The sequence below is a fragment of the Lissotriton vulgaris genome, chromosome 6, assembly GCF_964263255.1.
Source record: "Lissotriton vulgaris chromosome 6, aLisVul1.2, whole genome shotgun sequence".
Taxonomy (NCBI): Eukaryota; Metazoa; Chordata; class Amphibia; order Caudata; family Salamandridae; genus Lissotriton; species Lissotriton vulgaris.
Window position 1 is genome coordinate 832175341 of NC_141694.1, and position 16438 is coordinate 832191778.

At 46.7% G+C, this 16438-nt stretch overlaps 1 protein-coding gene across 1 annotated transcript in view; it reads right to left on the minus strand.

Moving 5' to 3' along the window:
• Nucleotides 1-16438, minus strand: part of LOC147708069 (potassium/sodium hyperpolarization-activated cyclic nucleotide-gated channel 1-like) — a 1702968-nt gene that overhangs the window by 203014 nt on the left and 1483516 nt on the right. Inside the window, exon 9 of the mRNA XM_086925297.1 lies at nt 8150-8296. Within this exon, the coding sequence (XP_086781423.1) occupies nt 8150-8296 (147 nt within the window). The remainder of the gene's footprint in view (nt 1-8149; nt 8297-16438) is intronic.

The following is a 16438-nucleotide window of genomic DNA, read 5'->3' on the forward strand; positions in this document are numbered from 1 at the left end:
AATTATTCCTCATTCAAGAAACAGACTTTCAAACATGGCCATGTTCAAATATTCATATTTGGCATTTGTGCTGATTAATTCATGTGAAAAACGGCAAAAATAGCGTTTTTACGATTTTTTAAATCGGGGGTTCTAAATTGTGACTTTAGATGGGGAATTGAAATAGGCACACTGACACCTTCTTTCACGCTGTATTTTCTTTGCCCTGCCTCGCCCAGCCGTCTTTTGGGAACTGCTGTTTGTGGCGGTGGGCGCCATCTTAGGTAGGGCTGGGGGTGCGCTCTAGTCGCGCCGCCCTCCCGCCCTCCCAGGCTATTTAGAGCTGGCCTCTCAAGCACTCGCTGCCTTTCCAGAGCTCTCCCTAGCGAGAGACACTAGGGCTGCGAGCGATTTTACTGGCTTTTACTCTTTGGCATTTGTGCTGATTAATTCATGTGAAAAACGGCAAAAATAGCGTTTTTACGATTTTTTAAATCGGGTGTTCTAAATTGTGATTTTAGATGGGGAATTGAAATAGGCACACTGACACCTTCTTTCACGCTGTATTTTTTTTGCCCTGCCTCGCCCAGCCGTCTCTTGGGAACTGCTGTTTGTGGAGGTGGGCGCCATCTTAGGTAGGGCTGGGGGTGCGCTCTAGTCGCGCCGCCCTCCCGCCCTCCCAGGCTATTTAGAGCCGGCCTCTCAAGCACTCGCTGCCTTTCCAGAGCTCTCCCTAGCGAGAGACACTAGGGCTGCGAGCGATTTTACTGGCTTTTACTCTTTGGCATTTGTGCTGATTAATTCATGTGAAAAACGGCAAAAATAGCGTTTTTACGATTTTTTAAATCGGGGGTTCTAAATTGTGATTTTAAATGGGGAATTGAAATAGGCACACTGACACCTTCTTTCATGCTGTATTTTCTTTGCCCTGCCTCGCCCAGCCGTCTTTTGGGAACTGCTGTTTGTGGCGGTGGGCGCCATCTTAGGTAGGGCTGGGGGTGCGCTCTAGTCGCGCCGCCCTCCCACCCTCCTCACACACTATAAAATGTGTATTCCGCCCAGACGGCGCAGCGGGCTGGCGCAGCGGGCGCGCCGGATGCGCGCCGAAGCCGCGCCTAAGCCAAGCCCGTCTGCGCCCGTCCGCGACCGGACCGCGCCGGGCGCAGGCCATGCTGCCCAAAAACATCCCGTCCTCAGGTATGACTCTAACGCGCTGCTTTCAGTGCGCCCCACAATGGCTACCCATACCTGCAAGTGTCACCTCCCCACTGACTGTCTCTGGGGCCCTTTTTCATGCCGCTTCTGCAAATGGTCCTCCCTGGGATCTTCTAGCGTAATTTCCTGCCCACTCCCCCCACCCTCACACAAGCCCATTACCTTTAATTGTGGACTTATTAATGCTAGATCCTTAGCTTGTCATGGACAAGATATCCACGACCTCATACTTTTTCATGACCTCGATGCCCTCTTCATCACTGAATCCTGGCTAAATGATGCGTCCAACCCCGATCTGTCTACCGCCCTCCCCCTTGATTTTACCATTCACAGGCGGGATAGACCCGGTGGCAGGGGAGGAGGGATAGCCATCATTGTCAAGAAATCATTTATATGCCACACATTCGATTTGGCCTCTCTCAAAGACTGTGAGGGCATAGGCTTCGTGGTACAAATCAACCCCTCCTCCTCTTTTACAGGAGGACTCGTCTACCGACCCCCTGGGAATGCCACGACTTTTTTGGACTCTCTTGACGAGACTTTGGGATCACTTATGACCCACTACCCCACTTTCACCCTTCTCGGTGACTTTAATCTTCATTTGGAATCCTGCACAGACCCTCACACCTCTAATTTCCGACAGTCACTCGATATTTTTGGCCTCTCACAACTGGTCACCCCCCCTACACACCGGGCCGGCCACACGCTAGACGGCATCTGCACTAATTCTGTTATTTTAACTGTTTCTCCTCCGATTCCACAAATATGGACTGATCACTGTTTTATTCCTTTCTCCATCAAGGCAAACCCCTTACCGCCACCGAACACTAAGTGCTCCCCCACCCCCTTTTCAACCAATTGGAAGAAAGTGGCCGAGCGCATCAAGTTGAATCCCCAGCCCCTTGCCCCCCCCCCTAATATCGTCGGAGACGTATCCCAAGATTCTAAAAACTTCCACTCATGGATTGACAGTATGGTTTCTGTCTACTCCAATCCAACTAATCAAAAATCAGTTCCCCGCAAAAGAAAGCCCAATGCCCCTTGGTACACACAGGCCCTCTCCGAATGTCATCTTAAGTGCAGGATCCTAGAAAGAGAGTGGAGGAAAACGTACGATCCTACTGCTAGATCCTTATATACCCTGCAGAGGAAACAATACCTCTACAACATAAAAAAAGCTAAAAAGGAATTTTTTACCACAGCTATAGAGGAAGCTAATCAGAAACAACACACTATCTTTAATATAGTTAAGTCTTTCACCCACCCCAAGGCCCTTGTACTTGAAATCCCTCCATCCCAAACCCTCTGTGACCAAATTGCGGACTTTTTCATTGAGAAAATCAATAATATTCATAAGGATTTCCCCCCCCCAACAATCCATACACAAGATGCTGAGACCATTCCATCCTCCTTGTGTAATTTCACTACAGTCTCTCTGTCACAAACACAGAAGGCCATTACGACCTGCAGATCGGGAGCCCCCACGGACTCCTGCCCTCCGATCATTCTCCACCATCTTATTGAGGCTGTCAACCCCTCAATCAATGCCATTGTTAACGAATCTCTCAATTCAGGCATTGTCCCCGCTGAATGGAAGAAGGCCATAGTCAAGCCTTTAATGAAAAAACAGAACAAATCCCCGACAGACCTATCAAACATGCGCCCAATCTCCCTTCTCCCGGCACTTGGCAAAATCACTGAGCAGTTAGTTCACGAGGAATTAAAAGTCTTTGTGGAAAGCAATCACATTTTACACCCACAGCAATCAGGTTTCCGCCCTGGCCACTCCACTGAAACCGCCTTGATTGAGCTATCGGATACCATTAAGTTCTTGCAGGATGAGGGAAAACAAGCTGTACTCATCCTGCTCGACTTAACTGCAGCATTCGACACCATCTCCCATGCCATCCTCATCAACAGAATGCGTGAGATTGGTGTGTCGGGTTCTGCTTTAAGATGGATTACATCATTCCTATCCAATAGATCTCAAACTGTTTCTCTAGGTCCATTCCTCTCCGGCGAGAGACCCATAACATCTGGAGTGCCCCAGGGGTCCATCCTCAGCCCTCTTTTTTTTAATATATACATGGCCCCCCTTCTCTCACTGATTGAATCCCACGGAACCCTTGTAACTTCCTATGCTGACGACACTCAGCTTGTCGTCACCATAGATCAAAAACACCCCGACGCTGCACTTAGATTCCAGAATTGCCTCTCCCAAGTCTTTTCTTGGCTTAACCATAACCACCTTAAGTGCAACAGCGCCAAAACTGAAATAATACCCTTGGGCAAAGACATCCTTTTTTCCCCAAAAGATTGGTGGCCCCTAAACTCTGAAGCACCGCCTAGTGCGGTCTCCTCGGCCCGCAATCTCGGTGTCCAATTCGATTTGTCTCTCAGTTTTGACGACCATGTGCGCATTACTGCTGGGTGCTGCTTCAGTCTCATCAGACAACTGAAGAAATTTTTTGACTTCCTTCCTATTTCAGCCAGGAAATCAGTCACGGTGGCCTTGATCCTATCCCGGCTGGATTATTGTAATGGCCTTTTGGCAGGAATAAAAAAGTCTTCCCTTAAGAAACTGCAGAGTGTCCAACACGCAGCGGCCAGGCTTGTACTTAAACTTCCAAGAAGGTCCTCGGCCTCTGCAGCCCTCAACACTCTCCACTGGCTGCCCCTCCACAAAAGAATTCTTTTCAAGCTTCTTGTCACGGTCTTCAAAGCCACCAGGAACACTGGCCCTTCTTATCTGACCAAGCGATTTTCGCGCTATATTCCATTGCGCTGCTTGAGGTCATCAGGAGCCAATTTGGTTTCTGTCCCTCGAATAAAGCTAAAAACGAGGGGGGGTATAACCTTGTCATTCTTGGCGGCTAGGGCATGGAACGGTCTCCCCCTCAACCTTAGACACGCTCCCACTGAAAGCCTCTTCAGGAAACTCTTGAAGACCTGGATTTTCTCTCAGCCGAATTCATCGGTCCTCGCAGCCATCTGATCTACGCCTCGCCATGCGGGTTTCTCTGTTTTGCTCAGCGCCAAGATGCTCCTTCCGGAGCGATAGTTGCGCTATACAAATTTCAATAAATATCAAATATCAAATACATATTCAACCGCACTCTTATTCCAACATACACAGAACATTAATATATGTACATACAAAGATACTCAAAACGACATGTCTCTTTTCTCTTTCCAAACAAAGAACAGAGCCCGTCAACTCCTGTTCCTAGAGAATCAATCAATTCAGATTCCAGACCAACCGATACCAAAAGCAAGCAGTCCAAAGACTACCAAGAGGCCGTTGGAAAGGTATAACCACAGACTGTCTTACAGACCATCCTGCAGCCTTCCTGGTTCACCCTTGGGACTATTCTGACTAAGCCCGCTTCCTTAGCACCGCTTCAGATATGTCCCCAAAGCTATCTAGGTTTAACCACAGGCCTTTCCGAGACCAGTCCGGCCGGGTGTGCACTGCACGGGTCACACCAGGGCGTCCGATCAGCGTCGCTATCGTTCACAAGACAAGTCTGTGGGGCATCAACCCGTGTAGCCGCAACGCTGCCCCGTCAGACCCCCAAAATTCTCTGTGGTACACCGACCACCAAATCGTACACAGTTAACTGCTTCAAAGGCACTGCTCAACAGCGCGTTCCAAAAGGCACCAAAAACAATCCACGCAATTGTACCTGCGTGCACCATTGGTGCACGCAGGTACAATTGCGTTCTCTCCCCTGCCAACTCCTGAAGACCAACACGGTCAGCTCCTGGGTTACGCCCGTAGGACTCCGGAGAAGAGTCACTAGCAGCTGGGGCACTCTGATTGCGAGAGCGGAGTAAGTCAAACATTTTCGGTCCATCCACCCGCTCGACCAGAGCTCCCCTTTCTTTGTCCTTTCTACCCGGTTACGGTAGGACGCCCTATCACGGAGTCCCAGCGGAGTCATCAACTGAAGTACTAGAAAAATAACATAAAGGGCTATACCTACCAGTCAGTTGGTAGTGAAGAAAGTTCAATCATTCATTAAGGAAAATACTCTATAGAGGAGCCTCTCCAACCCTCACCCATCAGGTGCACGGAGAAGACTGTTGGCTTGTATTCAAACACGAGATTATATACTTTCAGTTCAACACACATAATCACTGTAAAAGGGAAAACACCAGTTGGCCCTCGAGTCCAGGGAAGGACCATATATGGCACACTTGATTAGTTCAAAGCTTAACTATGTATTACTGGGCAGGTCACGAGGGGTGACTCCCTTTCGTCTTGGTGCCCGGGAGTGTAGGCACAGCACCTCCAGGAATGCGCTTATCACATCCAAAGCCAGATGCAACCTTGGTCCCAGGACAGTCGAGTGAACAGCCTACATTCAGCTGCTTCCAGTAACTCAGATGAACTGGGGCTTGACAACTATCAGAGTAACACGTGATCACAGTCCGTGTTTGAGCAAAAGTTAAAAAATGGCACCTGTGTGGTTTTTGGCCTACTTTGTTAGCAGTGGATACGTGAGGAGTAAATAAATGCAGTCCTCGCTGCAACAGGATATATATATATATATATATCAAGCAAAATGGTACATGTAGATGCATCAGGCTAACATTATATAGGTCTGATTCTCCTGATATATGTGAAATCTATTTTTTATCCCTCAAGTGTAACAAAGAAGTGAGGCCAGGACCCTCCCTTATTTATCTCACAGTCTAGGGGCTAGAAAGTGGTAGAAGTCTCTGGAAGGGGCTGGGGGCAGGGGCTTCTGGAAGAGTCCAGGGAGTTCTGGTATGTTCTCTGCCTTCCCTGACCTGGCTGTCACAGTGACGAGAGACAGGGTCGTTAAGGTTACAGTGGGCAGCCCATGCAAGGGAAGAAGGTGTGATCACAACTCCCACCTCACAACCCAGGCAGCTATCAGTATGCAGAGTTTAGGGGGGAGTCTACAGTGCCCAATCTAAGTGTAGGCAGGAAAAGGTCCACTTTCTAAAAGTGGGATCCCCAGCGTAGTAGTTCCCAAACCCTATATATCATTGAAAAGGGTTTCCGGCCCGAGTCCAACAAGACCAAACATGATAGACTTATTAGGTCCCTGTCAGAAATGATCCCATAAGGGGGGTTCCCAATGCTAGCCTATGGAGAGCTATGCCTTACAGGGGCTTGTGGCAGATATGCCAGCATCACAAGGTTTTAGGGGAGAGTACCTGCACCCCAGCACTGTTTAGCAGTGGTGAGGCGCCCAGAGTCCTACGTCCAACAAAAAGGTACAGTGAAAATGGGAGGCGCCAGGGCAAAAGGGTAGGGGAAGACCACCCTAAGGATGACAGGTCCAACAGTGTGCGCTAATACTACTGTTTCATATAATCGACTTATATTTATCTTTTTAGCACTATGGTAGAAATGTATCTACTGTTACGATATTGGTGCTTGTGATTACTTTTGTCTGTTCCTGTCTTCTGACTGTAGCACTAAATATTTTTTACTCCAGACTGACGCTTGACCAATAAATAATTATTGAAACCGTTGCAATCGTCGTCCTGTGTGTACTCTGAGAAAATGTAAGCATGAGTGACTGAGCGAAAGATATTGTATTGTTTTCCAAGATACCTGAGGAATCAGTGTTGTCATGTTATATGTAATCATGAGTGCCTGAGCAAAAGATACCATATTGTTTTCCACGATACCTCAGGAATCAATGTTGTCATGTTCAGTGGTTGCTAGAAACTACATACCTCACTGTAGAGCACGGGGGGTTGTAGTGGGACTGTAGAGCTAGCTGGTCTAATGGCTGACACATCCTGTGAGGGTGTCCAGAGTTTGTCTGCACACCAAGCCCTCAGTTTACGTCATCCAAAACGCTCAGGTCCTGGGACGGTCCCAGGAACTCCACGACAAACCCAGATGAACGGAAATCATAGAGGTTACTAATAATGAGGTGAGTGCACACCTAAATCTTTATTAAATGTGGTTGCTGTGCTAGTAAAGTGAAGCCTGCCTTTCCCTTATTAAATCGAGTAGTTTCCTGAACACTATTATAAACCGTTACTGTGGGGCCTCCCAGCCTGAATATGGAAAATAATACAAACATGTGAATCTATGAAAGATCCAATACTGGAGAAAAATAAAAAGGCACTGATTATTGATGTGACTGCTCAATAAACAATCATGGTTAATAGAGAGTTAGGTCTCCCAATTGAAATACTGCTAAACATTGTTCTGAAAATATGCCAATTGAAACAAAATCCAATGTACAGAAAATTGATACTTTTGAAGAAATAAAAAAAAATATTGATAGCTTGGAATAAATAACTTCGAAAAATGAACCAACCATAAGGCAAATTCACTAATAGAGAAGAGGGATGAGAAATCCTCAGTATAACAAAGCATTCACAGGATTTCCTTTGGATACATTGGAAACATATAAATACTCAGCAGAACCACTGGTAATCAAATTTGTATGAAAGCGTGCAGGGGAACAGGGGAAGAGTTTAACATAATAATCAAACCTATTTTAAAATGCAAAGGATTAATGGAAAACCTCAACAAACAATTTACACCTTTCTCCCAGACCCCCTTATCTCAGAATGGATCAGCTGAAGAGCCCTGCTTCAAATGTGACATAGGATTAAGGGCCATGTGTATGAACACATTTTCCCATAGACACAGAATGGGTAAAACCCTTTGATACATCTGGCCCTAAGTGAGTTTATATTTGTACGGTATCTTTCTAAGCTTAAAGGACAGATAAGTCACAGTTTAAAATTAGTTAGCTTTAACGTTAATATTTACCTAAAACATCATTTAAAGTAAGCTATTAGAGACATATAAAATGTAAATTATAAGAAAAATAATAAAACATTATTTTAGGGGGAGATTGTGATCTTCTAAAATCTAAATGTCTTTAGAAACAAGGTAGAGCATTAAGAATATAATTAATATTGTGATCCGAATCATACAATTATTACTAACCTTCCTCAACGATTCTGACATGTCCTGGAGGATTTCTTCTTCGTCAAACCACTTTCCTTGAAATCTTATGTAAAGATGACCTAAAATTCGGGACTGCAAATCTTTTGGTACGCGTCGATTAGCCAAATATAATTCACATTGTTCATACTGAAAAATAATGGATAAGCCAGTATTAATCACTAATGCATATTCAAAATCAAAAAGTATGAATAATTTACAGTGCTGGCATCTTTAGTATGTTTAGTTGATTTTTTAATATGGGGTCCGAAGAGTGAATTCAGGGAACTTCATTTATCAGGACCTTTACTTTGTGATGCTTTGTTCCTGCAGTATCCCTGAGGATCCACTCTTATCCATGCACTGCCAAAAGAGAACAAGCATTGGCAGAGCCAATAGGTCTCGCCTTTGGGACCTTATAAGTGTTTAGCCAGAGTTATTGGCTTTGCCAATGTCTTTAACCCCTTCGATGCTGATGACAAGCTCAGCTCGTTATCAGCCACGGGGGCGTGTGCGGATGACGAGCTAAGCTCGTCATCTAACGCGGCTTTTAGAAAAAAGCCGCGTAGCGCGAAAATAACCGCCGCAGCGATGCGGTTAAGCTATATTGCAGCGCAGCATGGCTGCTATGCATCATGTTGAAATGTTCTAATAAAAAGGTGTTCTAAGCATTTGCATTACCTTATATATAACCAAAAAGATATTATGTACAACTAAACAACCCTATTCAAAATAAAATTATCATAAAAAATGCCTTCTCGTTTTTTCCTCCTCGCAATGCTAGCAAATTCTTCCTGACTTATCTGCTTGTTTGTTAAAGGTTGTCTTTTTTATAGGGGGAACATAAACAGCGCTGGTAGTGGGGTAGTGCTGCACTGTTGCAGAGCTGATGCAAAGGTGGTGCTGTGCAGGTGCTCAGATGGTGCAGCACTGGTGCTGAGGTGGTGCTGCGCTTGGGCTGAGTGATGCTGAGGTGGTGCTGTGCTGCTGCCAGGCACGGTGCGTCCATTGGGGCGTAGGGTCGTAGCCCCCTAAGTCCCATGGACCCACAGCGTCGTCGCTAAAATAAAAATGCAATTATTTAATGATTGCGCTACCTGCCGGCCGGGAATGCGGGAGACACCCGACTTTTCCAGAGTGCGAAGGGGGGGCTGGGCCTGCTGCAGCTTGAGTGACAGTCCACTCAGCTGCAGCAGTACTGCGCACGTGAATGTTTGGGCAGAAACTAGCCCGCGCATGCGCAGATGGGTTTCCAGCTCAAGTTCCCCTTAGAGAGAGGAGCAGGGTGCGGGCCGCAGCCCCCGGGGTTGCTAAGGGGACTGGGCGAGCAGACATGGTGCCCCCCTAGCCAATCCTGGCGCTGTATGCAGCGCCAGGATTGGCTGGCCCAGTGGTCCACGTGCAGGCCAATCACTCTGTGACTTCGGGATGGCCGCCGCTGTAACATTGTAACTTCCACTCTTAAATTCATCTAGCCTGGAGCTCGCTTCGTGCCAGGCTGCAGATCGTGTGTGACTCCCGAGTCCCGCCTCACCGTCACGGTACAGCCAGGTAAGGCCACAGAGCATTATGCGTTATGTTTTGCAATGTTATGTTTCCCGTTTTTCTTGCCCGCTTTTAATCCGTTTTTTTTTCCCTCTTTGCATTCGTTTGCCTTGCCCTCTGAGTTTCTCCCGATCTCCTTGTCCTCTGTTCCGTGTGTGTGTGTGTGGGGGGGGGGGGGAGGTACTTCGTGCTTTGTGTGTGTGTGTGGGGGGCGGGGCTCTGTGGTTATTTTGCATTTGCACACCGGCCGTTCTTAAATGCAACTTTTAAAAGCATAATTTCAAACCTGGCGGGAATTGTAGTTGTATTTATGTAGCGCTTGCTTCCCCTGATGAGGCATTAAAGCGCTTTGTTTTTCCAAATTAAGTCCCAGTGGAACTGCCCTTTGCTTCGTGCTTTGTGTGTGTGTGTGGGGGGGGGGGAGGCTCTGTGGTTATTTTGCAATGTTATGTTTCCCGTTTTTCTTGCCCTCTTTTAATCCGTTTTTCTTGCCCTCCTTGCATTCGTTTGCCTTGCCCTCTGAGTTTCTCCCGATTTCCTTGCCCTCTGTTCCGTGTGTGTGGGGGCGGGGCTCTGTGTGTGTGGGGGGGGGGCGGGGGGTGCTTCGTGCTTTGTGTGTGTATGGATGCAGGATGGGTGGGTGGATGGATGGGTGGATGCATGATGAATGATGTATGGATGGATGCATGGATGCATGCACGGTGGGTGGATGCATGATGGATGGATGGGTGGATGCATGAATGAATGATGTATGGATGCAGGATGGGTGGGTGGATGGATGGGTGGATGCATGAATGATGTATGGATGGATGCATGGATGCATGCATGATGGGTGGATGCATGATGGATGGATGGATGGGTGGATGCATGAATGAATGATGTATGGATGCAGGATGGGTGGGTGGATGAATGGGTGGATGCATGAATGATGTATGGATGGATGCATGGATGCATGCATGATGGGTGGATGCATGATGGATGGATGGGTGGATGCATGAATGAATGATATATGGATGCAGGATGGGTGGGTGGGTGGATGGGTGGATGCATGAATGATGTATGGATGGATGCATGCATGATGGGTGGATGCATGATGGATGGATGGGTGGATGCATGAATGAATGATATATGGATGCAGGATGGGTGGGTGGGTGGATGGGTGGATGCATGAATGATGTATGGATGGATGCATGCATGATGGGTGGATGCATGATGGATGGATGGGTGGATGCATGAATGAATGATGTATGGATGCAGGATGGATGGGTGCGTGGATTCATGAATAATGTATGGATGGATGCAAGGTGGTTCGGGCTCGCTCGCTGCGGTGCAATATGCAAATTAGTTTACACCCCACCACTTTCAAATGTCACCAGCCGCCCCTGGCTGGTGCTGAGGTTTTTGGTGGTGCTTAGGTGCTGCAGAGTGATGCTTAGGTTGTGCTGCAGTGGTGCTGCTTATTGATGCAGAAGTGGTACTGAAGTGGCTCTACGCTTATACTGAGGCAGTGCTGAATATTTGCGGAGGTGGTGTTGCACTTATGCACTGGACCTATAAGCTTTAAAATACTTTTATCACCGCCTATGTTTGCCATTATTTAGCTCTATTATCCTAACCAAGCAGTATATTGCGAAAGGTTGAGATCTGCGAATGCGGGCCGCTTTTTCTTTGGCTGCCCGGGCTGAATTGTGTCACTTCTTGGCATCTCGTTTAATCTGCCACCGTGACAAAGGGTAACTAAATGGGCATTCAATTTCAGAATCATTGGCAGGATTTGACCTCCTATTTTGTACACTGAACCAACATTGACAGCCCTGTCCCCTAGAGCATTATGCCAGAAACGACACATTTGTTAAACATTTGCAGCTTAAGCTTTTGCAGCTGTCAGAATGAACGGCGCCACCCTCCCCTAGAGGCGTGGCGCCCTTAGTGGCATCCGGGGGCGGGAGCCAGCAGGGACATCTTCCAAAGTAAACAAGCACGGGGAAGAGCCAGCACACGTCATCAGGGAGGCAGGGACGACCTCCCCTCCCCCGAGGGTACAAAAGCCTCGGGGGAGGCTGAACTAATCCTCTTTGTCTTCTCCCTACAGCTCCGGCGGCAGACCAGCAAGGAATTTCAGCTGTTTCCTGCACGTGGAGATACGGAGAGGGCCTCACAGCGCGTGGTCTGTTAGGGTGAGTGTTAGGAGATGTCTCGAATACTCACTGATCTCAAGCGGCGATACATGTAGCAGGAGAACGAGATTCATGGCCTAAACGATTTCTATTTTTTCTTTTCTTCGAGAAAAAACGCCTAGTGAAAGGCCCAGAGATTTCCAGCCCCTGAGCGGGAGCAGCGAACGTGGAAGAAACCCACTGCGTGGCACGCAATGGCGGAAGCCTCATGGTCAGTGCACTACGGTTATGGAATGGTAAGCGGGCATTTTTCCGGCAAAGAGTGAAATGCACGGACTTTTGCATTTAATTTCCGCCCCTGTGCGAGTCCCAGATATTGCTTAAATTAATTGTAATTGTAATTGTAATTTTTATTGTTAGGACAGCCAGGGTGCCCTGGGTGCGGGCGGGTCGTCGTTACTGTTGGGTTCCTCGTGCGGCAGTGTTCCCCTCCGGTTCTGCAAGGCCACAGACTCTTGCATTTAATTCCCGCTCCCGTGCGAGTCCCAGATATTATTTAAATTAATTGTAAATTTGATTGTTAGGACAGCCAGGGTGCCCTGGGTGCGGGCGGGTCTTCTTTACTGTTGGGATCCTCGTGCGGCAGTGTTCCCCTCCGGTTCTGCAAGGCCACACCGCACACCCGCTTTCCAGCGGCCTGCCCATGCAGAAATTGCTTAGAAGTAGTCATGATGGCTGAATGGCTTCGGCGCCAGACTCGGGAGGGCTCGATCTGATACTAACACTCAATCGAAGCGGTTTTTTAAATCCTGGGCAGGACAGTTTGGATTGCATTTGATACTAAGGCGTTTTATAATGCAGCTCGTAAAATTAATTATTTTGTTCAATGTTTGTCCAGATCATGCCGATGGTGGGTGGATTTATATGAAAACAAGTAACCTCCAGTTTCTCTAAATAAGAGTTTCATGTTTTTATAAAGTCGATCATTTCCCATACTGTTCAGAGGCGAATTGGATCATTCACATATCGACGTTCCATAATTAAGTGGCCTTTTTTCATTCCTCTGACTTTTTTACAAATAATTGGGTTGCAATTCCGGAGTCCTACTTTTCCATTTTGTCAGATGGCTCTGTTTTAAACTCGGGCAACTGAAATGTAATTTTAGACATGTTTCCTCTTTTAAACGTTTAAGCAGTCGTGCACAGTGTATAATTCAACTTGCCGTCCTGCTGGCTTACTAAAGTTCCGCAAAGCCCAGAAGTATAATGAGCGCATAATATTGCTCGAAGCGCTTTGGGCTTCAATAAAGACAAGGTATTAGCGGCCTCGGGGCTTAAATCTCAGGCGTAACCCTGTGTAAATCCCAGCGGTACCGCCTGATTGCGAGCTTTAATCACGCAGATGTGTAGCATGCCTTATCGGAATGTACAGATTGAACTCAATATGGTTCCCTTTTCATGCTTCTCAATTTTAAAGTTAATACGTATAGTGCATAAAAAGAATTAGTATGTCTTATGTAAATCAGTGCTGTCGATTCCGTGTACTGTAACCTATATCTTATGCCTGATACTAAAAGAAAATGTTCGAGCAGTTTTGAGCGTGGGAGGCACTTTTAAAGTAACGAATGATCTTCTGGGCATGTCCTCCCTTCGACTCTTCCGCAGATAGCTGTTAGTGCTTTAATTTAAGATCCCTGACCTAAAGGTCATGCTTGGGGTTTATTCCTTAAAAATAATCGAAAGTCCACTAAACACAAAGCGTTGTCTGACCACTACTGGGCAGTATGGAGGCGATGTCGGCAGATTGCACTCTGAAGGTCCCTGCATGTTCCTTTCTCATTCGCACCAAAAGGCCCCGATCTGAAGGGATACCCTGGTAATTGTACACTGCTCTGCTCGGGCTTTTTAATGACAATAGCAGCATTCTATTTAAGCAGGAATAATGATTACTGGTGGGTTCTTTCTTCCCTCCTCGTCTCCGTGTGGGGACACGTCGCATACAGGCACCACACGAGGGCCCAGCTATAAACGTGGCTGAAATAATTTGTTTTGTTCCGTCCTCCTCGTGTGACCTGATTATAAAACAAAGCAAAGTAACGAATACTGTACTGGGCATGTTCTCCCTTCGACTAAGATCCCTGACCTAAAGGTCATGCTTGGGGGTTTCCTTAAAAATAAGTGGAGGGCCACTGAACGCAAAGTGTTGTCTAACTACTACTTGGCAGTATGGAGGCGATGGCAGCAAATCGCACTCTGAATGTCCCTGCATGTTCCTTTCTGAATCGCACCAAAAGGCCCTGCTCTGAAAGAATAGCCTGGTATTATACACTGTTATGCTCTGGTTTTTAATGAAAAATTGCAGCATTCTATTTAAGCATGAATAATGATTGCTTGTATGTTGGGTTTTCCTCCCTCCTCGCCTCTGTGGGTGAACACGTCTCATGCGGGCACCACATGAGGGTCCAACTATGAATGTGGCTGAAATAATTTGTTTTGTTCCGTCCTCCTCGTGTGACCTGATATAACGTCCCGTTTATTCAAAGTGATGCGAGACAAAGTACTTAGTCATTACTTTGGAATAAATAACCAATGTAAATCCTGACTTGTGTAGGATAATACATCCCACACTAACACCTTGCGCCAGGTTTCAGTCACCTAAACTTGGCGAAAGCATTAGTAAATCTGGGCCCCAGTTCAGTGGGAGTAGCACCGTCATGCATGGTGGCATGGCCTGTGTCGGCCACTAAATTGTAATTTGACTAAGTCCACACTTTTTCGGCCAAGGCTGGAAGTTGGGATCGAACCCCAGTTTTCCTGGTTATATATCGTGGACCCTAGCGTATATCTTAGTCACAGGATTGCCGTTTGCATGTCACAGGTTTAAAACTAATGGAACGTACTTCTTATTTGATTCTCCCAGGAGCAAAATAGAACACTGTGTTAGATGTTTTAGGGACAATTCAAATCAGCAGTGCAAGGGCGCATAAATGGCCCCCAACTTCCGCGTCACTTTCTTAGCGATTGTCAAGCTGAAAGGGCTTGGAAACGCGTGTCCCGTCAGCTCCTACACACTAGCGCTCTTAACCAACACATGTCATGGACTAGCTGGCCTGGTTAGCTAAAGGCCCGCTGGCAGAAAGTGGAAGTAATGTTGCAGTGATTTTCAATGTTACATCACAAACACTCAGCCCCTGGTTGCTGCGGACAAAAGGGGACATACGCGAACACTTAAAACGCACACAGCTCCTGCCAGGATAAAATATATGGCTCTTTGTAGCGTGGGTCCTCGTGAACTCAAGCTCGTTATAAATGCGTCAAGGATGCCTCTGATTATAGGGCAGATATAAAGACGGATTACGGTTAGTAGGAGTGCAGGATTCATGACAAAAGATAAATGTAGTGATCAAGTCAGGGAAATAGGACAAAAAATTGGGAGTTTTTTGTTTTATGATTCCCCTATGGGCCCCACAGGGCTATACTTTGTTTTATGATATGCTTTCACTTATTCCAGCAACAACGGGTGTATTTTAGGAGGATTTAATTTTCCCTGTTCAAATTTCATATGCCGATAATTTCATATTGCAGTTTTATATTGCAGTTTCCTCGGCGAATCATTAGGTTATATTGCGCCCGGACGCGTTTGCGCGGGCAGCCCTTCCTGGGGGGACTGAAACCCAGAGTAGTTCCTTTTGCAAAATATACTGAAAATTGGGCTAGACCTTGTCTCAACATGTCAATAATGCGGTTAATATGACATTATTGTTTCAAAAGCTGTCAAATGTACGTATGCACATTAGGTACCCATGGGCCCACGACCATCCCATTCATGAAAAATTGGTAAATAATCATTTAGCAGGGGAAAGGGATCGATTGTTCCCGGTTTCATGTTAGGTATGGTAAAGACATCCTTAGTGAGGTATTTCCTTTAAATCTTGACCTCACTGCCCGAATGTTGCAAATACGTGCGGCTGTCCCATCTACTGTCTTATTCAGTTCCTATTAGGTGGTTCAACATGAACCCGGGGCCGGTTATCACGTAAATACAAGGGGTGGCAACACGCGGGTGCCATCCCATGAAGCAGCATGGTACAACATTCTCAAGCCTGCACTGCAACTGTGGGGCAGGTTGCTAAGTCTTACCTCTGGACAGGTTTCGAAAAGCATCATGGGCTCCGGGCTGGCGGGAGAGTTGGGGCTGACCTGCTGGTGGCCCTGGCTTCTCTAGCCCTACCCTGGAAGCCGCTGGTTGCCACAGGTGGTGGCAGATTATTACCTGCGGCTCTGTTGACCTGAAGGGGGTTGACTTAAGGAGAGCAGGCTATTTTGGTTGTGGCCGGCTGGCGCAACCTGAACTTTAAAACATGGCCATTGGAGAATGGGCGGTAAAAGAGTAAATGTATATAAGTCTGAGTTTCTTAATACTGGGATGTGTACAGAATTGGACTTTAAGAATAAAGAACGGGAGGCAATGAAGAAAAATTGACTTAAGAACTTTTAATAAATATGCGCACTGCGAAAATAGACCAATAGACTGCCAATAGGTTACCTTAGTTTACCTAATATCTGATGATCTCATTTTGGGAAGAGATAGATAATGGGTCCACCCCCCCCCCCCCTGCTGAGTTTTTTAC